Here is a 26743-nt window from a genome sequence, read left to right on the forward strand (position 1 = left end):
TTTAGATGTTGAACTTTTTAGGCCCCTAACTAGTAGCTCACCGTTCACTGAGGTGTCTTGTATTGACTTATATGGTCTTTTAAAAGGGTCGGTAGGTCTTGAGTAAAATGCTTATATTTTTTTCATTTTTTAGAATAATAAAAAACACTAAACTGCTTTTTTCCAAGTTTCTGTAAGAGTGCTCAAATTGGCCCCATGTTGTCTAATCTAAACTATTGCTGAAAGCAACGTTTGTTACAGAAATAATGCTATGGGAACATACCCAATTTATGTAGCTTATTTTTCCATTGTAATTCATATTTTTCTGATGACGTAAACCTGATGGAAAATGTTGGAAAACCTGTTTGAATAATTTAATTAGAAAAAGGAAAAGTCATTAGACATAAGTACATTACAATTTTTATTCATATGTGCATATATCAAATGTACAGTTTTATAAGATAAAATATATGAAAAAAACATTTTTTTATGAAATTCTAATTTTATTTAACACAAGTACCCTAAGGGCAGCACGGCGGCGCAGTGGTTAGTACGTGTGCGGCACAGTTCTAAGGTCTAGGGAACCTCCTGTGTGGGTTCAAATCCAGCTACCAGCCTACCTGTTTGTATGATCTCCCCGTGCTTGCGTGGGTTTCCCCCGGGCACTCCGGTTTCCTCCCACATTCCAAAGACATGCATTTCAGATGGATTAGCCGGTCCAAATTGTCCCTAGGTGTGAATGAGCGAGCGAGTTGTCTGTCCCTGTGTGCCCTGCGATTGGCTGGCAACCAGTTCAGGGTGTCCCCTGCCCACTGCCCGATGATTGCTGGGATGGGCTGCAGCACCCCCGCGACCCTAATGAGGATAAGCGGTGCAGCTAATGAGATGAGATGAGATTAGTACCCTAAAGCGATTCAACCATCCATCAGTCTGAATCGGGTTCAAATATAAAAGGATACTTTTGACTCCAAAAGAAACTGAAGAGTTGTTAGTCTTCCTGGTCACTTGAACCTCCCTCTTGTGTGGTAATGTCACTACTGCTGGCATTTACAAGTGAGTGAAAGCCAAGAAAAATAACCTTGGTTTTTTTCAGAAGCTTTGTAAGCCTTCTTGATGCTCGCATTTAGCGTAATCTTACATGAGCTATTCCACTGAGGCTTTGAGTATTCAATATTGTTTCACGGGACAGTTGCGTATGGTTAAATATGGAGCCAGAAATGTAGATAGGAAGCTGATCGAGAGCTGCGAGAGATCTTTGCAAGCACACTTGCATCACGCTGCAAACTTTTCTGTGTGATAAGTGGAAAATAGGGGCTCCAAGTATCCTGAAAGCCAGCCATTTCGGTGTGGTTTTCTAGACCGCTTTCTCTCTCTGGGTTCGCCTTTGAAACACAGTTAAGATCTTCGATCGAGGTTCACTGCCAACCTCATGGAAAAAGAGGAAAGTGGTGAAAGAGAGTGAGGGAGAGAGAGAGGGAGAGAGGGAGAGAAAGAGATCAAGGCAAAGGCGCAAGCTCGGGAGAGGAAAAGACAGAATATAAAACTTTGAATGTTGGCTGTCTCTGGATGTTAACATCTTGTGGCTTTCTCCACCTCCCCAACAGCAACTGTATGCCGCCCAGCTTGCCAGCATGCAGGTCTCTCCTAGTGCCAAGATGCCGCCTCTCCCCCAGCCACTCAATGCCAGTGGGCCCATTTCACCCTCGTCTTTGAAGAACGAAAAAAGTTCAAACAGTCCCATTGCTCAAGTCAAGGTACGACCTGCAACTCTTTTAGCCTAGAGCTTGAGTAAGACTTGACCCAACTTTTTGTTGTCCTAATAAACAATTCAGCATATGCTTAATCTGTGGAACTTTAATAAGCTCTGCGTCTCTGTTTAACCCATTAATGAATAAACATAACGCTAAAGTCTTACAGTTGATGTGGATCCTCCCACAAAAAACAGGGCTTTTCTTAGAAATTATACTTTATTGTCAACACTTAATTCAAAATTGCTAACTCTTTGGTATGTGGAAACATAATTCCAAAAACATGTGGTAGTTTATATTTGTGGCATAAACATAGTTTAAGATGTGGACCATAGCTGTTTAGGGTTAACTTGGTTGATTTTGGAAAGCCAGGAACACATTAATTGAGTTTCAGTTATTTCTTGTGGGGAGAATTATTTCCAGATATGACAAATTCTAGATACAAGCTCCATCCGGAAATAAGTTGATCGCGTATGTCAATGGGCCACTATCTATGTCATATTATTTGTATATTTGGATATTGTTTATACTTATTTTATTTCTCTGTGTGAAGTTTTGTCATTTAATATAGTGGATTATAATGTGGTCTCTGTATTAACGAATGGCCCACCTGGAGTCTTGGTCCCCTCCACAGCCATGCAAGATTTGACGTTAGTTTTTGGCGTCAGAGGTTCAATTGTGGTTCAAAATGATATGTGCCTACAGTTTTTCCGTAAAAAGATGAAAAGATATTGCAAAAGAGTTTGGGTGTACTGTATTTTGTTTAATTTGTTGACAAGGTTGAACTGCGTTCATGTTAGTAATTTCGTGGCAATTATCTGTTTTCCAGACTTTTAAGTAGTATTCGACATCTCTGTTGTCCAAAAACATACCTATTGACAAAACAATTAGCTTCCCCTGGTTCTGCTCTTTAGCATTTCGCAAGAGTTCTCTCATGTTAATTTCATATTTCATGTATATATCGCTGTCCCACAAAATGACTCTTAAAAAATTGAAGAAATTCTACAAGGACTACGTCACCATAACATGGCTATTCTTATGCTTTTCATGAGTTAAGAGATCTGAAACGAAGATTCCAATTTTTAAAAAAGAAAATACATTTTTAAGAAGGAAAATACATATGAGTCGCACCGAGAGTGTAAGTCACAATTGATTTGATAAAAGCCAATGCCAAACACATACATCGTCATCTGAAAAGGCAATTTAAAATAAAAGGGAAATTGAAAATAACTGCTGAATAAGTGTACGGTATACGAATGTTACATGATTGACATGTGTGGTAATGTCAGTAACGATGTAACATATTAAGAATTATTCATATAATTCTAGCATAATAACAGGCTTATCAAACTATGCTCGGTGTCACTTTTAATGGTAAACAACTCCCCCAACTCGGTATGTACACACGAAGCCTTCCTTCCCCCATTATGTCGCGGTCAACGTTGAAATCATCAACACAGGCCTAGAGCGCCCTCTTGCGGTTTAGTGTGAAGATATCATGTGAAATGATACCGGTAATACAAATTAAAAACTCAATGATATAATAATAGGTCAATGATTTCACATATAAGTGTCACCAAAGTATAAGTCGCACCCCCGGTTAAACTATTAAAAAAAAGAGACTTAAAGACCGATTACATGGACAATTTCCTATTCTTATTACAAGGAATGCTTCACCGTGCACCCTTCTTAAATAGGTTAAAAAAAAGTGTAACTTACATTCCACAATAGGATAATGAAGTAAAAAAAAAAGAAAATCACAACTGATGCCCATTTTTTTCACCCGCTTGGTGCCGTTTGGGCTCTATCAGACCTCCGTGGAGAGAGAAGGCCACATTCAGTGCATCATCCCCACTCCCTGTGCTAATCAAAAACACAAGTAGCGGCTTGAGTGAATAATATTACAATGGAGAAAGGCCATAAATCGTATCTGGTGCCGGATGCTTGGCTCACAGTAACTGATTTCAGATCGCGCGTGTGGCGTCTTAAACATGACGTCAGACATGTTCCAAACTCATCAGAGGATGATATAAAACAAAAGAATTGCAGATCAAATACACAATTATAAATAATAGTAAAAATGGTTATCACATGTATAGTGGCTATGCTCCATCTGTAGCCGCAGTGGATAAACATTGCCTTTAGTTTGTGTGCTTTCAGCTTCAATGCATGACAAACTGTTATTGGCACAGGAATAACAAGGCCTTGGGGCAGCCTAGGTTTGAGCCATATGTTTGGACAAGGAGCCACTTGGGCTTTAAATAAGGCTGCCAACAGCAGCACGCCTTCATATGCACAAAAATATTGCTTATTGATACATGTGGAAGCTACCGTAGATGGAGGCCAGCACATGTTTGTTTTGCTCTTATATTGTACTATTGTATGAATCAATTTTTATTTTGAAACAATTTCTTGGAATTATTTTTGATTTTTTAAGATTTTTAACAACTTTACTTTTTATTCATAGGGAAGGTATTCTGCAAAATGATAATGCAGTACAAACAAAGAATCATTTTGCACACATTATATATTAGGACAAAAGGCAGACAAAATATTCACAACCCAGTGCTTAGAGAGTGGCCATAGTAATAATAATATTATTAGCTTGTGAATGAAAAAGAACAGTGCACTGTGACAATATTGCAATGACAATAACTGCAAAAACATTTAGCCGCAATAAAAACACCCAAATAAGTCAGAAGGTATGTATTTTCACAGTTTTTTTCAATAACATTTAGCAGCAACAAAAAAAGGAAAACCCAAAATAAGTCGTAAAAAAAAGTTTTCACAGTTTTGTGTGCTCATTTATAGTGGTGATGGCCCTGGGAAAGATGCTGCCTGAGCTTAGAATAAAAGAATAGAATATAATTTATTGTTATTGTAACATGTAATATGCACAACAAAATTAATTTCTGGTACTGTGGCTAAAGACAGTGTGATAATGAGATAAAACCCAATGCCTATCTACTATATCACTGGTAGTGCAGGGGTAAGAGTTCGGCGCACTCAAAAGGTGCCGTTACAACTATAAACGTGCAAACAGACTTTGAGTTTATTTTTACGTAAAAAAAAAAAAAAAGCGTGTCATAATGCTTTCTGGTATCATTCAGGGAGGCGTACCAAATGTGAAGGCGGGTAGTTCGGGGCTTACTGATTTAGACTTTTATCAAATCACATCCTACATCTTTGGGTTGAACATGTAAAGGTATACATTAAAAAGCATTTCCCGAAATGAGAAAAGCAGCCAATTAAGCAGATAATGCGAGTCGACATGATGAGTGGAACAGCTGTCTTTGATCACTGGCAGCGACGTTAGCCGGTCATTATTTATTCTCGCAACCAGAGTGCACAGCTAGAGAGAAGGGAGAACAGATGAAGATGTACGGACAGACAGAATCGACTTTAATTAGAGTGAACAAAGGCTCGGAGGAACTGTGAGGAAGATCACAGTGGCGAGACTGTGCGAAAGCGAGGATGATGAGGACAGGAAAAGGATGAACCGAATTACTGTACAATACTGAGAACAAGAAGAAAACGCCAAATTGGTTCACGTATGTCCTCTCATGCTAATTTGTATCTCCGCTATTGTAGGAGGAAGGAACGCAGCCACTCAACCTTTCGGCGCGGCCCAAGACGACAGACATGGTCAAGTCCCCAACTTCTCCGACGCAAAACATGTACCCAGGGTGCAAAGGCATCCCAAACAGTTTCGGGAACAAGGGCGGGATCCCGAGCCCTCTCGGAGGACTGGGAAGAGGCTCCTCGTTAGGTAAGTTCTCCCCTATTTGGGAATTTGAAGCAAACAACTAGCATGCCAATGGACATTCCAATTTAGGTTAGAGCATTTTTATGGTCTTCATTTCCGGCTCCAAATACCTGTTCATTTACTTGACACTGGAAATCTGTATCACAATGAACATACTGGAAGGCCTGGTACTACCAACCCTTATAAAAAAGTAATAAGTAAATATAATTAAGAGCTTCAATCTATTTGAAATTGTAGTCTTTCTCGACTGGTGGCTTGGCACCCAAAAGTGGGTTTTAGACCAGTTTTCAGTGGGTTGCAGGCCTTTGCCCTGGCAAAATAATGCTCTGCTTGATCTCCTCCTTTTCAGTCAATCGGTATCATCTCAATTGTGTTTGAGATGGACCACATCTCATTTTATTGTGATTTTGTTGGTTTTATTTCCTTTTTCTGCCCATAAAAATGGGTCCCAAGAAAGTTAGTGATAAGGGAAAGGATAAGTGGAAAACAGTTACAAAACCGAACATGGAAGAAGGAAATAGTTGTGAAATACGAAAATATTGTAATATTTTAAAAGAGTCATTGAAGCACTGATTAAAGGCACAGTAATTGTTATATTGTTAGTTTTTTTACCAGTATATTCTTTATTATCTCCACAATTACGTAATTGTATTTTTTTTAGGAATACCATATTTTAATAAATTAGGTACAAACTTCTTTGAATATGTAAATAAGGCTGCCAACAGCAGCACGCCTTCATATGCACACAAATATTGCTTATTGATACATGCAGCAGTCTGCTGTAGATTGAGGCCAGCACGTGTTTATTTTGCTTTAATGAATGCATTTTTAATATTGAAACACATTTTTTTTTTTATTATTTTGGAGTTTTCAGATTTACTCTACTTTTCATTCATGGGTTTAATAGTCTGCAAATAATAATGCAGCACAGAGAAAGAATAATTTTGAACACATATATTCAGTTTAGGCATCTAAATCAAGATTGCCATTCACACCACCTCCAAGTTCAAAACTGCATGGTTTAGACAAGGGGTCCCCAAACATTTTATAATTTCTTCCTTCTCTAAAAAAATTGATGTTGGCCTCTTGTCAGCGTAGGAAAAAATAACGAGTTTGTAACAGAAAAAGTGTGACAATTTCTTGAGCGCCGAAATGCAAAAAAAAAAATGTTACTCCAGATAGCCACAAAAAGTTAAATCTTCACTAATTAGGATTAATATAGATTTTTTCATCATTGTTGTACATTTTTAAGTTATAATCATCCCAAATGTGTACAATAAAGCTTTTGATTATTGCTAATTTGTTGTTTGCAGTTATATTTTAAGTGATAATAATGTGTAAGAAACATTTTAACTTGGAAATGGCACTTATAGATTTTACTTGGGGGAAAAAACAATATTTGGCTCCTCTGTGCATTACAGAATATAATTCACTTTGGAGAAGAAAATGCACAAAGCCAAAATGTTGCACTGGAAAATAAGTTGTCTGTGGAGTGCCAGGGCTTTAGATCTTCTTGGATTTAGCCTTCAAGCACACTGCATCTCCCTATATTTTAATTTTGTTCCTCTTTCTTGATAGTATAAATGACTTCTGGGTTAGCCATTAACACCTACACGTGTATTAAGTGAAGTGCCCTCATACTGTTGTCTGGGAATTTTGAAATAAAGTCCCAAAAATTTGACATAAATCACATTGTTGGATTATGTAACGATGCAGCTAAATTACTGCAAGACTACACTTTCAGAGCATAAGATGATGACGTTTGCTCTTCACAAAGAAAATGAAGCATGTTTTTAAAGTCGAAGAAATCGCCACTTGTTTTTGAACTCTTCCGATTTTCTTTGTATATCTAGACATCCTGTCAAGCCTCAACTCCACAGCGCTGTTTGGTGACCAGGACACTGTGATGAAGGCCATCCAGGAAGCTCGCAAAATGAGGGAGCAGATCCAGAGAGAGCAGTTTCAACACCACCAGCAAGGCATGGAGGCAAAGCTTTCCGCTCTCACCTCAGTCGGTCTCAACAACTGCAGGGTCGACAAAGTAAGAGCACAATTCTGCATAACTCGTTGCTCGAAACATCGGCACGTTAATTGAGCTAAAAGGAATGTGGCTGGGATCCAAGACGGTTTTGTGAATTTAATGGCAATGTGATTATTTGTAAATTGATTTAGGAGCTTGGTCAGGGGGACAAATTAAACTCACAATCTTAGGTCTTACTGTGTTTCCAATTAGGAGCCAACCCCAAAAAATTCCAGTGTGCCAACCTATTCTGTTTGAATCAAAAACTGTGTAACCATCTGAACTTCCTGCACTATTTGTGCCGTGTCTGCCCCTCAACCTGCACCATACAAACTCTGAAGTAGACCCCAGCGCAATGTGTTTGCGCCAAAGACAAGCCAGACTGACATTTAATTAGATTTGACGCGTCATTGAAAACAATTAATTATCCCAGTTGTTGTTACACGATCTGTTTATGCTAGCAGGCGAGACAGGGCCATTGTACTTGTTAATAATTTTTGTGTCAAAAGTGCTGTGATACAAGCAAAATAATAAAAATAATGAAAATCAGTGAGGTATTAAAGCAAAAACAACATTCAGCTATAACAGTCAAGATAACAAGCTGGCATTCAAACCAATCTCCTTTGCAGGTATCCAATTTTAAAAACAGAATATCATCTTTAACTTTTAACAACCAAACTGCTCCTTTGGAATCTATTCAGGTGACAAAGCAATGTTCAGTGTAATGACAAAAGGGTCCATCCACTTGAATAGAAGAAGAATTGATCCAGAAGTTTTGAGTTTCAAGGATAACAGAAGGATTCTTACTCAAATCTCAACTCAAGGCTTTGCTTAGTTATTGCCTTATTCAGGACACTTGTACCTTAATGATGCTTTTTCTTGAGTATGAAAGTTGTTTTGGAAATCAACTGAGATGCTGTAGTACTTTCAATACGAGAGAGAGCTTCAGAATAAATGCTACTTTCATCCATGTCCAAGGTGAAGGACTTGATGATATTTAATGGCGTGCGAAGATGAGAGTCTTTGACGATGTGGGTGTGTAGGCCGTGACATGCCATGCCAGTGCCCAGTGTGGCCTAAGACCACTATGAAGTCGTTGCCCACTTTAAGCATGCAGCCCTGCGCGTCCCCCGACACAGGCAGGGTCTGCTTTGTACCAGGAGCGCACACTCCCTGGGATTCCCTTTAAAAATATCTTCAATCGATGAGTCAATCAAGGAGAGAGAGGGGCGGCGGGTGGAGGGTTCTGTCCTGCTCTCTTTAGCTTGATGCCACGGTGCCAGTTGGCTGTGAGGAGCAGGCAGGAACTGGGAGCGATGCTCATTAATATTTTACTGACTAACACTTTTAACCAACAGCCTCAACTAGGTCAATGCGTATGTAAAAAAAAAACAGCTAATGAATATATTTTTTGGGTGTTTAGAGAGGATCACTGTCAGTTCAGGTAGGAGGGAAGTATGCTTCTGCTAAAAGGTGGGCAACTTTAGCCAAAATTGAGTCAAACTCAGTGCAAGTACTGCACAGATTAGGGTCACAACTACCAACTATTGAAATGATTTGTCAAATAATCTTATAATTATTTTTTTGTTTTTCTTAAATTTAAGATTAAGTTAAAAATGTGATAATAAACACAAGATAAATGGGGACAATGAAAGATACATAATAATAATTCTGGTAACAATAAAAGCAATTAGGCACTGTACGCTGTGAGTATAGACATAAATCCACAAAAAAACCCTCTATCCATTTATAGGGACAGGCAAAACATAATACATTAAGTAGACATAGTTATCCTTGTAAACTAAGAAGTGTCACATTAGTTGCAGTAGAACAGTAAGTAAAACATACACTATATGGTGTGCATTTTGTAAAGTACATTCAGTGGTCAACTGCAAAGTTTGTAACAAAAGTACTTAACAGTTCTCAACAGTTTGGAACCAAACGGCTTTAACAACTGACGTTTCTTGTTTGGACCCAATGCATTTAATTTAAATTGCATTTATCAGGCAATGTCTGGCATAAATCTAAATCTATCTTTTATTGCAAAATATACACGTATTAAATGTACAATGCATATCATCAAAACCATATTGGCATGAACATTACGTGGCACCAAGTTAACTCATTTTTATTACTAGTACTTTTTTATAGCATTTTATACATATTATCTTTAACATTTGGTGGGCCAGATTAAAAAGCCTGGTGAGCTGTATGTGGCTGGTCGTAGTTTGCACTTGACTCAACATTCAAATGCATTCAAAATTAATTTGTAAAGCCCTTTTCAGACACCGAATAGCATGGGGCAGCAGTAGCTCAGGAGGTAGAGCGATCGTTTTAGGATTAAGGGATCCCAGTTCGAATCCCGGCTTGTCTGTGTTACTTGTCGAAGTGTCCTTGGGTAAGACACTGAACCCCCAATACCCCCAATAAGCATGTTAGCGCCTTACATGGCTGCACAGATCACGGCCGCTATTGGGAAATGTAAAGCGCTTTGGGAAGTAATTGACTTGAAAAGCGCTTTATAAATGCAGATCATTTCATTTCATTTCATAAACGTGCTTCATAAAAAGTTCAATTTCGAATCGGATAATTGCTAAATTGTTTTTGGAGAATCCGGTGAGCAGGGAATTATAATCATCTACTGTAAATGAGAGACGATAAAAGCATGCATCGGCACCTTTGCCTTAGAAAGAAATTGGTAAATAATGTGTGGTTTCAAAGAAATATCTTGGAAACAGTGTTCCGCTGTCCTTTCAAAGACAAAACAAACACTTAAGTGAGTAAATTTTGATTTATTTTATTATGTCCCTTTTACGTCTCCCAATGCCGCCAAACACCAGACTGCTTTGTGTTAGGGTCCCAACAAATTAAGCAAATGATGTAACCTCATGTTTTTATAGATAGCGGCCCAATTGAAAGCTTTGACACTTACAGATTGAGGCTGTCAATGTCAACCTTTTGCTACTTTGGAGAACGCTGATTTAGTAAAGTTGCACAATATTTACGTTTCAAAGAAGGGCCTCGCTTGACTTCCTGTAAAGATAATGGGCTCTGTTCAGGTCTTTTGTTCATGTTTGTATTGGAGACACAGTCATGAGCTGTGTTTTGTTGTTTGAATGAGTTTTTTTTCATGTTGTGTCTTGCTTTCTTTTACTCATGTCTTGCTTTTTAGTTGTTTTTTTTTTGTTTTTTTTTGTTTTTTTTCAGTTCTGTCTGTTTGGGTTAACAAATCAAAAGTAAGATTGGGCGTAAAAATCCCAGCCCAGTCTGACCCAGGTATTTAAGCCCAAACCCATCTCAAGCCTGACCAATCACTTTGATTTGCAGAACCAAGCCCGAAGCAAACACGAAGGTTTATATTTTAGTTGTGAGGGGCGGTGATGTATGGTAACAAATGATTGCATTATGTAACGAAATCTAAGTTAAACAAGACTGTATTAACATTTACATCTTTTATATTTCCGTGTCTGCAGAGGCTACACTAAATGACAAATTTCCCATCATTGAAAGATATTTAAGGCCGTTTTTTATTTTCATGGGTCAAAAGTTGGACTATAAACCACAGAAGCAATATGTCCTTAGGAATCTAGCGCAGTACTTAAAGTGAGGGAGCAAACAAGAGGGGCAAAAAAGAACAATGACGGGTAAATAATAAAATAAAAGTCAGCGAGAAAGAAGCACGGCCCAACCCAAACGTAATGATTTACATTTTAGGCCCGACCTGACCCTGATTTATCTCATACATTCTTCACTTTATCTGTGTTTAGCCATGCTTAACATGGCTAAACAAACTATATTGGTCTTTTTCTGTGGTGTGAAATTGCTGGTGTCAACTCGCATTTGCAAGAAATTTTCACCATCTACTGTTAAGGAGCGTCACTGACCCTCAGTTTTATCTTAGCTTGACCTGCGACCCACTGATAAGGGTCCGCAGCCCCCTTTTGAGTCTCGACCCACCAGTTGAGAAACATGCTCTAATGTATTTCAAGGCAGTCACTTATTGACGGTCAACGCTATAATCTGAACAACAAAAACAGGATGATGATGACAGAGAGTTAACAAGAAGATTGTGGGACGGGAACATAAATGGGATTAAGAAAAGGTTAAGATCATCCAGTGCAGCTGTTAGAGTAGGATATTAAATATTGATTTATCCCACTGTAACGACGCAGCTGAAGGGTGGGCTAAGTGCTGCTTACAGATGGATCAATTCATCTTATCATAACAAGTGTGCCCGATCGGTACAATGTCTTCCTCCCTAAGCTTTATCTCCGCAAGTCGTCGACGCTGGCTACAGATTTAGCAGATCTTTCTGGATTGCTCGCTCTCAACCCCAAGTCGTGTAAAATATTCATACTCCACGGGAGGCTTGTCTTTTTATTTGTCTGTTTTTACTATATCCCCTCAGTACAATAAAACCTTTTACAAGGCTTTCGCAATTTATCTTTTTGAAATATTAATCCAAAGGTATTATTGTCTGCTGAGGGCAATTACTTTGTTCCATTATTTACTCCGTCTTCCTCACCCAGAGGAGGCTTTTACCTCTAAAGAGCCGCACTATGCCTGCAGTCAAACACAACGGATCTCAACCCAACCATTTGAATTGTTTCTCTCTATTATGCGGCGCAGCTATAAACAGACATATCGTTTTTTGCACGTCATGGGTGAATGACAAAACAAGCATGTGTAGTTTTACCCTTACGGAGACATGCCTGCCCTGTTTTACCATTGTGATGTCAGTACAGTAAATATAACTGCCTTGGTCACTTTCTTTTGCCTTTCCTAATTCTAAAGGGATATTCCGCAAAATAATATCACTAGTGATTTTGTTTTTGTTGTTGTTGCAAAAACAATACTATATCTAAATAATGTGGCTTCATTTCTATGGCTCGTTTCACACAAAAAAAACATTCATGGTTCTTTACATTAGCAAAGACATGAAACCAAAGAACATGGACAAACACAAAAGTTCAAGACATCCAGAAGCAAAGCGTAGAAAAATTTTGGGGGAAATAATTGAAAACTGTAGAGCGCTACATTGTTGCTGAAGTAGTCAGGTAGCTTAATACAAGTTGCTGTGTATTTTGTTGGGGGATGTGCTACTATATGGTAGGCATTATGTATTTTGTTTTTAAAAGTGGGTTGAGTTGTTTGAGGTCTAATTAAAAATTTGAAGGTATAATAGTTTCTATGTTAAGTACTGGATGTGTCAATAATGCTAAACTTAGTACAAAGAGCCTTTATAAATGTTTCCAAGCGTGTCTATCTGCTTTTCGTATCTTACGTTAATTGGAGCTGTTCCAGACTTATAACACATTTGGAAGTGGAAACGCGGTAGGGGTGAGCAATTTCATGCTCATGCTTGCGATTTTCTGTTAGTGTAGCATTAAAATAGTGAAAATGAGAAAATGACTGGTCCAAATGTAGTCCAAACGGCAACCCAAAACCCCCAAAAGATGAAAAAATGAAGAATTTATTTGAATACGTCTTAGAAATGCCTGTACTTCCATGCACCACTCATCCAGATGGCTGCAATGATGATTTAAGCCCGAAGATGGCATCAGCAAGTAGAACATTTCGGAAAACACCTTTAATTATTTTTTTATCAAAATATATTTTTACAACTTATATCTCAAAATAAAGAAAACACATTACAGTACTACCTTCTCTATGTGACAATTTTGCTTATTTTATTTGATTTTAATAAGTGCCTTCTATTGGTAAAGAACCATTCGTTGGGAAAAAAAAGTATTTGTTTGAATTATAAGCTCAAATACATGAACATCATACAAATATGCCTTATTTAAAATACTTTCAGGTGAAGAAATTTGTATTTTTTTTTTTACGCAACATAAGGCTCATCTAGAGGGACCTGGCATGATTCACCGCCATTTTGCTGGTACGGGAACCCGTAAAATCCCAAAACCTTCTTAAAGCATGACAAAAAATGAGAACAAATATTGTGCGTGTTAGTCGCTTCGAGTGTCCGTCGTTTGTATTCTTCCACTCATTTTTGGTTGCACTACACAATACAGTGTATGTACTTTGCTTATTACTAAAACCAATACTGTTTATTTAAATGGTTTATTTCTTTACCACTTCCAGGGGCTAAATAATACACGCTTTTCTTTCAAAATACATTTTTTTCCACTTCTGTTGTATATGCTAATTGCCCTTAGGATGATTTTGCTTATTTTACAATTTGGTTGGTTGGTTAACTTAACCACCTTAACCATTAGCCGTTGGGGCACCGTTTCCTGTGGTGTGTCTTGGGCAAGTACAGACTGTTGGCACCCATCCCTCCCCTGGCCAACACGTTTCCACCCGGTTAAAAGTACGATTATATCGGAAACATTTTTCTTATGAGCAAAATATTCTGCCAATGCGTTAAGATTAGTTTTTTTTGTTTTTTTTTGCTGTAGTACCAGTACTACAATACTACCAGTATTGTTAATAAAACTTCACTCAGTGAGGTGTCAATTTTGGATGACTTCCTATTCAAAAGTGAAAATTATTTATTTTCATTTTAAGTAATTTCTCAACATTATTCATTATTACCAAACCAACATCACAAGTGCCAGCGTGTGCCTTTTTGTGTTGACCCAGGAGTTCCTGGGCGATAAAACGTATTCATTTGCTGACATGTTTTTCTGGGCTGGAATCAAAAGGTGAAAGGGGCAGTCTTAACCTATCGAAGTGGCCTTTTCGCCCCGAAGCACCTCTTCTCTGCAGTATTGATGACTACAATTGTCCATTTCTCCTATCTAAATCACAAGCCGTAAATATTCAGATGCACCTAACACTTTGCTTATAACGGTTGCGAGTGCGGGTGGGTGAGGGCCCTTGATGCCAGGGCCCCATTGAGGGAAAGCCCTCACAAAGACTTTGAATTTAATCTTGTCTGGTGGGCCGCCCTGGAAGCAATTTTCTGCTTCTTTTCGACCGCTGTCTTGGAAATTGCAAAGCGAAGCATTTTAGCGGCGGTGTAAATCCTCGGCATACGAAGCTTCGCCCATCCAAATGAGATTAGCGCCCGCTCCCACTACGGCCAGCGGGTGCCATTGTGACAATTGCTTACATGAAGGCTTTGACCAATTGTCTCTCAGAAGAATACAAAAAAAACATTTTATTGTGCCAGTAGGCATGCATTTAGCTTCTTGTCATCTGGTACCAACAAATCATGAGGGTCATGCCTCGTTTATTTGGGTAATTGTTGTTATGTTTCCTCAAATTGCTAGCAGGCTTCTTTAGCACAACAAAGAAAATTAAATTGTTCTTTCCATAAAAGACATTTGACAAAAAATGTGGTCATAAGTATTTTTTTGTGTATTGTATGTCAATTTATTTTGCAGGTGTCCAAAAATAAAAAGAGAATAATCTTTTAACTTAACCACTTTTAAATTAATCTATTTTAGTGGTTCGTTATGTTCAATAAAATGAAATGTTTCCATCATTTTCTAAGGTTTTTTTTCTGAGCCTACGTTAGCCTTAACATTAGTTTAAATGTAATATACCTTGTAATCTTCGCCGGGGAAAAAGAAATATTAAAATTACCAAAATAAAATATCAATTCTAGTGCATTTTTCTAACAAGACTTTGCAGTATACTGTATAATGGAAAGGCAATTGTCATTTACTCCTAAAAGCTTTAACCAATCTAAATTATATTTAATTCCCTGAAAAATATATTGTCGTGTTTTTCATAATGCTCTCTCAACAATAAAAATACCACTTCACAATAATTGCATTTGCATCAAGAGCCGCTTAACGGTTTCCACTTTTTAAGGCAGTTGTTAAGAAACTTATAATTTGGCTTCTAATGATAAATAACATAGTAAGTCATCTTGAATAATGGCACAATATTTTATTAAAAACAAACAATAAAAAGCAAACTGGCAGCAAGCCCGGAAGTGTTTTTTTCCCCTTTCTCCCCACTATTTAAAGCCCCTAATTTAATCAAAAGCCGACTTGCCCTTTTATTTTCAACAAATGATGTGATGCCTTCGCAGTGATGACACAATATTCTTCATTCGATGACTAGCACAGAAACACGTGGCAAGCTTTTGCGGCGGCTACTGTTGATTCTGCCATTGGCTGCATTAGCCCCAACAAAGGCAAAGTTGCGGCTTGCAAAAGAGCGCGACGCTCGGCATTAAAGGAACTGCGGCTTCACCGCACGGCTGCATGTGCTTAACGTTGCAACAGCCCAAAACTCACTCAAACGACTGCAGGATTATAAATAACATGGCAACTGTTTCGAGTAAAAATACAAACCAGATGAGTGGCGAGCAGCTTTTTGTCTCCGGTGGACGGTCGCTGAGACGTCATCAGCGAGACGTCTTTGGACCACACTGACGGCTGAAATGCGATCTTTTGACTACTTTTGTGGTCGGCGAGCCTTCAGCGAACCTCAGCAGGTGTGTCCAACTAGCAGAGACACTTCGAAGTGGTATTAAAGTCAAGTGGGTGTTTCGGAATCTGCAGCTGGTGGTGGTTGCATTTGTTAAAATGCTATTATTTTTCCACAAAGGCAGACATTAAATAAAATGCAGTGGCGGGCTGTCAATTTTACACCTTGACCTTTAGCTCCAGTCTTAATTTGTGATGTGTCGTTCCCAATGGAGCGTCTCTTACAAGTGAAATTTACTATTTTATTTGTGAGGACTTAAGTGAAGAGGTGATTTTGGTTGACTCCCTGCCCGATGCCACCGCCACAGAGTGCAATCCGATCTTGTAGCCTGTAACACAGACGTCGAGGGGCAGTGGGGGCAAAGGGTCACATGGACGCGCGGACCCGTAAGACTGTCTTTTATAACGGAATATAAGTTAAACAAGACTGTATAGAGACTAAGAAGAACAATGATCGTAACATACGGACTCGGCAAGAAATTTGGATCGAGATAAGCTCAGGCTTAAGATTGCACCCCTACGCTGAAACTGGCGGACAAAACCTTTTCCCGCTTGCGCACAGCTGGCTCGTTTCAGCCTTGTTCAACCTTTTGCTATGAAATCAACACAATATATTTCCTTGTACGGCTCAGTCTCTTAAAGTATAAAGGCTGTTGGCACGATTGCTTTGGTAGGTTACTGCCCCCTAGCCAATCATATTTTATGGAACCGGTGACGTGTTTCAAGGCACTCTAGATAGCTCTCAGATGCCAAATTGAAATCTGATTGGATAAACCAACAGCTTTCTCGAAGATTGATAATGCAAGACACAGCCTTGAGGATTTTTTGTAAAGGCCTCCAGATAAATTCCTGAGCCTAGCAACATTAATAGTTCAAATGTGATTGGTAAATTGCTTGAATAAGAAAGCACACATCTAAAGTCAGAGCAACCATAGGAGAGGCAATGAAAGGCATCTGGCAGACAATTTGGAATTATTAGTCTAAGTTACAAGTATTGATGGACAAAATATAATCAACAATCAATAAATTAGATACAGCAGCAGGGAAGCTGGGTGCTTAGCACATTCTGAGGGCATAGGTTCAAATCCAGCAACCAGGAGTTTGCATGTTCTCTCCGTGTTTGCGTGGGTTTTACTCTGGGCACTCCAGTTTCCTCCCACATTCCATAAACATGCATGTCAGGTAAATTAGCCAGTCCAAATTGTCCCCAGGTGTGAATGAGCGAGTGAGTTGTCCATGTGTTCCCTGCGATTGGCTGGTAACAGTTCAGGTTGTCCCGTGCCCACTGGGCCAGCTAGGATAGGCTGCGACCCTACTGAGGATAAGCTGTGCAGATAATGGATGGATGATTCCGATATTTTTAAGCCAGCAGAGAAGGCCTTGCATCCCCCCACCCCTCCACTGGTGAAATTATATTTTCATAGTTAGGGAGAACCCAACTGTCTAATTTTACTGATATTTCTAAGGCTTGCGCAACACATTCAAGAAACTTGGCTGACTTTAATCATCCGATTTTACAGAGGTGTGCAAACTTTGGCCTGCTGGCCACATATATGTGAGGATAAACACTACATATTATGTGCCTAATTTAAAAAAAAAAATTCTTTGAGAACACCTTTAGGAGTTTGCCAAGCACTTCTCTTGAAACAGTGGAAAACTGTCCGGCATCCCAATCGAGCTAGTTTGTTTGCTTTTCATCCGCATTTTAACAATCCAGAACCATATGGCTTTTCCAATCGCCTGCAGTTATTTACAAAGAGTCTGAAGGAGTGTCGGCGTTGGCAAGGCCTTGCTTAAATATAGGGCAGGAGTACGCACAATGCACAGGGCCGTTCGCCACCCGCCTCTGCCCAGAATACACCCTGTGGGCAGAGCAGCACATGTTGTGCGGTCTGCCAGATGAAAGCTCCCTTTGCTGCACTGACAAGCGCTCCTTTTTGGCTTCCTCGGGCCCGACAACTTTGATTCCGCCTCATCTCGCTTCCTCCGTGACGCACGTTTTCTCTCTGCTGCACGCTCTGCGACCGACAACTGTTTTAAAAACAAGCATGTGGAGGTTATTGTGTTATTTTGGACATGCCGGAGTCATTTCAAGGACAAGCTGGTGATGTGCTTGTTTTTATTATCAGTATTACTTTTCTTTTTTGTTCCCTCGCTCTTCAACTTAACCTCTTATAGGTCATTATGTTGCATTCCACCTTTTATTGTTATTTTTAGCTCAAAAATCCCGCCACGCCCTCTTCTTGGCAAGATAGTCCGCTTGCCTCGATACTAAGTGTCCTTTGCTACCCCTCTGTATCAGAGTGATCAGTAAAATTTTAATGACACTATAAAATAATGAATGTGCCATTAATTTATCACAGCACTTGATGCGTGGGCAATAAAGAGGCATTAGTTCAGTGAATCTCTTTAAGGTTTAAAACAAAACCCCCGATGGTGCGGGAACATAAATCACAACACATATAACCAATAAGTGTAGTATATAAAATTTTATGGAAATTTGTGCTTCCATATTGCACTGGCAGCACCATAATAATTAGCATATTGAGCATAGGAAGAGTAGGGAAGTTACTCTGCCGAGACCTTCACGTATGGTATAAAAATGATGGCTACCATAAAGCATGTTTTGTGTCGGATGTACAGGACAAAACATATGCTGATGTACAATTTAATCATCGGAGTCAGCTGGTTATAAGAGTCCTTGTTAGCTAAAGATACTGGAAAGACTTTTTCTAGGTTTACGGTGAGAAGAGTGTTGAATTGTTGAAGAAGGTGATATAATTCTCAAAAAAAAAGGGGGGGGGCAAAAGACAATTAAATACACAAACTTGACTTTAGTCTACTGTAAATTGTTTTTAACTTGAATAAAATGGTCTTAAAGGGACACTGTATAATATTTTACCACTAGATTTTGCTGTGTGGTTAAACCGAAACTGACTGCTACAAACTACAAGGAAAAACACACTCTACGGAGACTGAAAGTGTTGAAACCGCACCACTTTTTCAAATCAGTATTTTTAAAAAGAAACAAAAACTTTTTTACCATTAAATAATAAACAGTCTCCCTTTTCATTGTTCAATCATTCTGTTGATCATGCTGACAGTTTATACTGTTAAAATAACAATATGTTGGGTTCAATTTCAGTGTTTGTATTCTGAATTAAATTGACCAAAATTCAAGTATTAGTTGATGATTGAATTTGCATGTACAAATTGGCTGAAATAAGCTCTTTATTTAAACCCTAACCAAAGCTTATTTTTTCCCCAAAATGTGTTTCTGTCACGAATTAGATTGACATATAATTTATGAAAAGTAGCAGATATAACCTAACCAAAATAGGCAAGATGGTGTTTGTCTTTTTTATTTACCTATTTTCTGTATAAAATTCCTATGTGGTGTACACAATGTGAAAGAAAATTGTATAAAATATAGGGAAAGCGTATAGGTTGACATGCATTTATCTCCATGACTCCTCTTTGCAACTCCACTGTAATATCATCTCATTTATCTTATTTTTACATCATTTTATTACTATTTAAATCTGGTTTTAGTGATCCCGAAGATGAGTTTTATAGCTATTTAAGATTCACGTGTATGCTTTTGGGAAGACGGGTGGGGGCCAATTAGTTTTTGATTAGTTCATTTTGTTAAAATGTGCTCGTTACATGAGCAATTCAAGCTATGAGCACAATACTGGAACGAATTAGGCTTGTAAGAGGTACCACACACAGTATATTATATATTACCATTTTCTTTTAGCGGACTGGATTAAAAAGCTTTACGGGCTGTATCTGGTCCGCGGGCCGTAGTTTACCCACTCCTGGGGTACGCTTACTAATTTTCTTTTTTTTAATATGCCTTAAAATGAAACTTAGTAACTACACAAGCTCCTCGACCAAACGGCATGCTTAACGATCATGAGTTTATAAAAGGATTTGAATGATGGGAAGTTTGTGGCCGAACACCATAATGACGACTTTATTACGGAGACAGCTCCCGCTAAAGCCGAATGTCCAAGTCGCATTTGAAGCAGCCCATTGCCCGCCCAGCTAATCAAACATCAGTCACTTTGTCAGCAAGATGCACGCTTCTTTCATTAAGAGTAATAATAAAGCCAATTGATGAATACGTTTCTGCACGCATGTGTCGTAAACACGGAGGCGTACTTCATCTTTTCCTGACAAAGTGTTCATATGTCATCATTTAAAAACACTTGTAAGCCAAGAGCCGGAAGTGCACAATCATTCAGGATGCCATAAATGTTGCTCTTTCATGACCAAGAGATTTAATTCCAGTTTTGCTATTACATGAATGGAAACGATAGTTATTTTAACTAATGAATGTGATTTACAGTCCGTCATTGGCGCAGTCCAACTCAAAATGCATTGAGCCAAATTGCAAATTGTATTTTCATAATAGAATATTTGTAGTATATCTGTAGTATTTTTGTAGTACTTCCATAGTAGAATTTTTGTTGTATTTCTGGCGTAATATTTCTGTTGTAGTGTTTTTTTCTCATTGTACTGTAGTTGTTTTCTTTTGTAGTATTTCTGTAGTAGTGTTGTAGTAATTCTGTATAATGGAATAAGTTATTATTTCAGAAATGCACATACAAATGGTAGCCTTTCGCACTATACAGAAAAGAAATGGAACTTTTATTTTCAAAAATGTTGGTGACCCCTGACCTGGAGGGAGAAGACATCATTGTCTGCCATCCTGCTACTACGGGGACCTGGAAAAAAAACAGTCGCAAAAGCTGGGCAATAAAAGTGAAGGGGAAAATGGTGCGTAATGGTCACTTTGTGTCTCCGTAGAAAATATTCTTCTTTGTGCACACAATACAGCAGCATCTACTCATCAAGTAATACCCATTAATTTAGGAGAGAAATATCGTCAAAATATATAAAAAAAATAATAATTAAATGTTCTAGCAATGTGTAAATATATATTTTTTATTGCAGTGCCTTTTTTTCTATAACTGTTGCAAAACCAAGTTCTCTTCTTCTCTGCCACATAACAGTGTGATGCACTACAAAGGACGGCCTGAAAGATTTATGAGTACATGTTCACATAACAGGGGAGCAGTTACCATGATGTCGCTACCCCACCTGAGTCTCTATTTCAACACAAGTCATCGAGGTCAAACAACTGCTGAAATTTAGCCTGGCGACATCATGCCTGCCTTCTTTTGCTAGAATCCAAACAAAAGATTGACAGAAGGGACGGAGAGAGGATTGCGTATCATGCAGAGTCAAAGTGTCCATCTTCTAGAGGAGTCTTTGGAGAGCGAGACAAGTCTCTCTAGCTAAAACCGTGTCTATTCACCAAGGAAGTAGGTCACTCGACAATGGAGCCGGCGGCAGTCGCCACTCTCCCCCTTGCATAATACATTAAGTGTAATGTGCATCAACTATTCAAAGGCTGTTATTTTATTCTGGAAATGCACATGGACATGACATTTAATATTGTCAGGGCGCGCTGAATGACAGGGTTTCATTGTGCGGCAAGTACAACGACATGCCGAGTTTAATCGCAACTCGACAGGCGACATAGCGAAGCTGAAAATGCTGAATAAATGATGGTTCGTAGTTGACATTTCTGAAGGCGACAATAGCTAGACAAAATCTCAGCGCTGCAAAGAGTAGAGAACCCTGTTGTGGGTTTAGACCAGAGGTTGGGAACGTATGACTCTCGGGGAAGTTACGGTTCTTTTCATAAATACATCTGGCTCAGATATTAAATAAGGGCCTCAGTAATTTTCTTTGTGGCTGGCAAATTTCAGTGTATATGAAGCCGAAGCAGCACAGTAAGCCATACCTTAAGTCCAAAATGTATTGTACAAAGTATCATCCACAGTTTACACTTACGGGGTTACACCATTATACTCCATTTTGGCTGTACATCCCTAAGAATTATTTTATATGGAAGCTCATTTAACAATTTATTTTTACTGTTGAGACAATGCATGATAAAAACCCACAGAGCAAACTGTAAACATCCAAAAATGCCAGTTATACACTCAAAACAATTTGATTGGGCGAGTGGTAGGGATGGTTTGATCTTTGCAGACATAGCGCACTCCCCTAAATACATCTGTATCTTTCTGGTTTGCAGTATTTTGTGACAGTATTACAAAATAACTCTGTCCGCACTTTGTTTTGAAACCATTTTTTTAACACAAAAATGACGGTCAAAATGAGCATCAAAGATCTTTAGTAACTACAGGAGAAAAAAATGTTATATTGGTTGACATGGGACAGAGGCTCTAGCATTATTTTTATTTTATAGATTGTATCAAATCATCAAATGTCACACAGTGAAATAGAATAGTCTGAAGAATTAGCTTTTGTCTGGATGGTGGTTTTGATGAATTCAAAATATTTTCCTCTAAATGGTTATTTGAGTAAAAAGGTTTCCTGACTCTTGGTAAGGACTGTAAAAGAAATACATTTCATTTCAAGAAATGTATAAAAATCCCATGTTTCGTCTTTATTCTGCATCATTCTGTCCTTGATTCATAAAGTGCGGTTCCTAAACTATTACGGCCTTCATTTTACAGGAAAGGGCCCATTTTGAAGGAATTGGGCATCACCTCGGCAAGCTGGGGGAGGACGGAAAGATTGGACACAGAGTCATTGATCTCACCAGGCCTGAGGATCTTGATGGTAGGAACATATTTTTTGATGTTATGTTTTGGTATACATATTAATAAGGGTGTATGCTTTCACTCTTTTGACTATATTCTGACCTGGCTAGCGTTACAATTTCTGCCTGACAGTCCCAAACCTTTTCCCATAAGAACACATAACTATTTCCTTCTTTGATGAGGGACGAGGTCAGTTTGTAACACAAAGTATGACAATTGTATCCAGTGAAAGGATTGTGCATTTTAAAGCAGATATAGTAAAATATATTCACCCATTTTTCATTAAACAAAATGATTATAAAAAACAAAACGACTTCAGGTACTGTACATGAACATCGCAGATAAGTGTCATTATTCTGACCATGCGAGCATTCTGTTTTCAACCAGGCTTCTCCAAACTTGTTCTTGTGAGGGTCACATAACTAGGTCCTTTGATGAGGAACAGGGGGAGTTTTTAACTGAAAGTGTGACAATTGTGAGAGTGGGCAAGTAGTTAGGAGTGGTGCATCTCTGCCCACATAGCGCAAATATATCAATATCCAAAGCTGCTAAAATGGCTTTAAAATAGTCACAAACTAGAAGAAATTCTAAATATTCCTAAAGCAGGTACCTAATTATGAATAATTATTCAATTTTGTAGTTGACAAAGATTAATATACATGTAAAACAACAAAAAATAAAGCATTTATAATCTATTTACTATACACTGCAGCAGCGCTTCAGTGGCAGACACTGGTATGCCAATTTCGCATTTTGCAATCGTTTCCTTATTGGATTTGATCGTTGATGTCAGTGTTTTAAACTTTTCCTTCCCCTTATCACTAACTTTCTTGGGACCCATTATTATTGGGGGAGAGGGGAAATAGAACCAACAAAATCACAAAAAAATGAGATGTGCAGATTGATACAGGTAGAAGAGATCAAACAGGGCATTATCTCCATCTACTGTTGAGGAGTGTAATTATTGACCTTCTGTTTTTGTTTTCATCTTAGCAGTATTTTGCCACGGAAAATGCCCGCAACCCATTTTAAACAGGTCCGAATACAGTTGGGATTGCAACCCACTAGTTTAGAAACACTAATTGACTTGCAAAGAAGTAGTATATTTCATCCCATTACTACACTATTTTTAATTACGGTATGAGAGACGAATGTCAATTTTGTTGTGCATTCCAAATGTTACAATGACACTATATTTATCACTTACAGTGCCTAGAATTGAATAGTTGTCTCTGGAACAGTGACTAAAGAAAGGGTGACATAAGATAACACCAACGCCTTTTCAAATATCTTCTATATCACTGGTACTCCAATGATAAGAGTCTGTCGCTTTTGATGCCGCGACCTGAGTTCAAATCCCGTTACCACGAAAAATGCAGTTGAGTTTTTTTTTTTTTTTTTTTTTTTTCAGATTCAAAAAAATGCTCGTCAAAATGCTGTCTAGTATTGTTCAGGGGTCTTCCGAAACATCCTATCCTCTTCAGATGTCCTAATGTAGGCTGCTCTGACAGCCGTAGAGTCAACCAAGACCACATAAAAAAAATATTTTAGATGAATGTTTGACTCCTTTCAAAGGCACATATGATGTTTGGGATGAAAATGCGCACATTTCCTGGAAAAGCACTATCAGCGCTTAAGTGCACATGCAGATTGGGCATCGGTACTACATCTCGTTAGCGAGGGACGAATTTCATAGCACCAAATGAGGAGGTGGACCTTATACATTCACGGGCTGTAATTTGGGGACCACTTTTTCAACCCAACCAAATGTACCGTGTTACTGTCTGATCGGTGGTGCCCTCCTTAGCAATAAGCACACAGTAGACGCGTGGGGGCTGGACTGGCTGCAGCTCCAAGGAAGTGCAGCTTTTCACAGGTAGGTGAGTCTAAGGACAAGGGCCGTTCAGGACAAAGCTGGCTTTTCTCCAAACGTGGACTCCCGCTCCCGTTGTGCTTGTTTGAGGTCTTGGGCGCAGGATAGTAAATTTTGCTTGCACCTTGGTGACAAAGCGTCATGTCTCTTTGTGGCAAGGACTTCTTCACGGAGAAAGCGGTGCGAACACAGAGCCGCTGTTTGTCCGGCAAAAATATTTGTGGCTGTTTCCATGACACTTTTGAGCTAGCGCACAGAAGAAAATTGCTGTGACTCATCTTTGAGTGTTTCAGGGAAAGAGGATAGATATTTCTCAGGACAATGTAACTTTACATCTTCTTTGCACACAGACTGTCCCTTTTTGGCTAATTACAAAATTTTACAGACTAAAAGTTGCGCTTTTGTACGTAGGATTTTGTTCCTGGTATATATGATATTTTCTGAAATAACAAACATCATGAAAGATCTATCATTTCACAGACATGACTGTGTGCGCTACATATTTTGGATGCGTTGTCATTTCAGAATTTTGCATGAATAGATTTTTGCAAATTCCGTCTATGTTTATTTTCCTACCTTTTTTATGCACCGGATAGATTATATATGTACGCCAATCAAACAATTTATTTTCACAATACTTATTAACATGGCATTTACACGTTAAAGGCCTTCCTATTTACATTCACAATTCCATTCATGTCTGTTGGTGTTCCATGTCAAACCTTTTTTTTAATTTATTATACAATAAATACTATATTATGCACAGAAACCAAATAACAAGCCCTTTTCAGGTTCAAGCATTTGTTTACCAAAAAAAGTACAGTATACACCTTATTTATTATTTTCAAAGATAACTTCTGTACCATCAAATAATGACAAAAGAGGAAACTGTTTGCCCAATCAGAATGAAGAACACAATGTGTGACACAAATCCATGAAGTAATGAAACCATGAATGAACCAAGTTATAGCAAGAGATTACTGTTTTATTTCTTTCTTTTAATGTGTATTTTAAAATATCAGAACGAAGCTCGGTATTGATTCAAAATAAGATGACTCAGGGGCCAAAAATCTCAATCTGGAAATCCATGGTTCTAAGTATACCATAGTGAAAATGTGTTATATATTTAAATGTATATAGTTGTGCAGCGTCCCACTTTTTAAATTAAAAACAAAGTCATCCTAACGGAGCTAGCTCCTTCTAGCGCTCATTACCGCAACGGGGTCTTTCCTCTGGAGCAACGCTAGAGTCAGGCAGGACTGAAAAGCCGGGCCCTTTGAACTCTTTGACGGGGCCAAGGGAGAGGCTAAAACCAGACACCTCCCATCAGCTTTCCCACTGGGCTACAGATTATGGGAGCAGGCCGGGGTCAAAGGAGAGGAGATAGAGGTCCCGTTCCCAGAGGGAGAAGGCGGGGAGACGGTCTAGCGGGCACCACTCAAAAAACACCACCGGCACTGCGGATACGCTTCAGGAAGAAAACACACGTTTTTGATTGATGGGGATCAGGATTTTATGATGTGAACCGCAAAGTGTTAACGCTCCTCACAACATTTTTTTACTCCTTAAACTCTTCGAGAATGGGTCATTCCCTGGCATGATATTCTCTGTATATACAAGCATCTCGCTAAATGCAGTTGCGTGTGCTCTTTAATTATTGACAAAGCTATCATTATGTAATTTGATAGTCAAAAGGCATCCAGATGTGAAGGGGAAAAAGAGGGTGACGGTTTACAGCCGTTGTCTCCACAGAAGAGAAGGTTTGTGAAGTGCTCACTTCTTCCTCAGTTGTCGAAGGAAAACGAGGCATCGCACCTCCCGGACACATTTGAAAGCCCCTCAGTGTGATGCGGGCACTCACTCCAGAAGCAAAGCTGTCGTTGAAACACTTCATAAAGTTGCTCTAGCTAATATTTGCTTAGCGCTGGGTGGAAAGCTAACTATGGAAAAAGGAAGGGCAGGGTTGCATTCGTTCTGTTTGATAAAGTTATGAGTTATGAGCTCAGGCACCACTTACGATCTCCATTTTACATCTGGCGATAGGTGTGTAGGGGTCACATTTTGTTTGAAATCAGCACAGCGCCAAAGGCATCAAGAAACAATCACATTTGATCATTTTGGCTGGTGTTACAAATTTCTCCCATGTACAAGGCACTATGGAAGGGCCGAGCCTGCCATAAGTAGAAATTAATGTATAAACAGATAAATACCTACCAATTGAATTTTGTCATTGTATTTTGACCTCTTTGTATTCTATGGTTGCTGTAGTTTGTTGTCGTTGTATTTTGGCACAGAAAAATGT

At 38.7% G+C, this 26743-nt stretch overlaps 1 protein-coding gene across 4 annotated transcripts in view; it reads left to right on the forward strand.

Annotated features, from left to right (window-relative positions):
* The window catches only part of sox6 (SRY-box transcription factor 6), a 203061-nt gene that overhangs the window by 156080 nt on the left and 20238 nt on the right, over window positions 1-26743 (forward strand). For all 4 annotated transcript variants that reach the window (XM_088334368.1, XM_088334367.1, XM_088334369.1 and 1 more), the window contains 4 exons: window positions 1584-1733; window positions 5319-5496; window positions 7347-7534; window positions 22482-22587. In XM_088334368.1, the coding sequence (XP_088190494.1) occupies window positions 1584-1733; window positions 5319-5496; window positions 7347-7534; window positions 22482-22587 (622 nt within the window). The remainder of the gene's footprint in view (window positions 1-1583; window positions 1734-5318; window positions 5497-7346; window positions 7535-22481; window positions 22588-26743) is intronic.

This window comes from Urocampus carinirostris, chromosome 4 (assembly GCF_059441175.1).
Source record: "Urocampus carinirostris isolate Australia breed hairy pipefish chromosome 4, RoL_Ucar_1.0, whole genome shotgun sequence".
Taxonomy (NCBI): Eukaryota; Metazoa; Chordata; class Actinopteri; order Syngnathiformes; family Syngnathidae; genus Urocampus; species Urocampus carinirostris.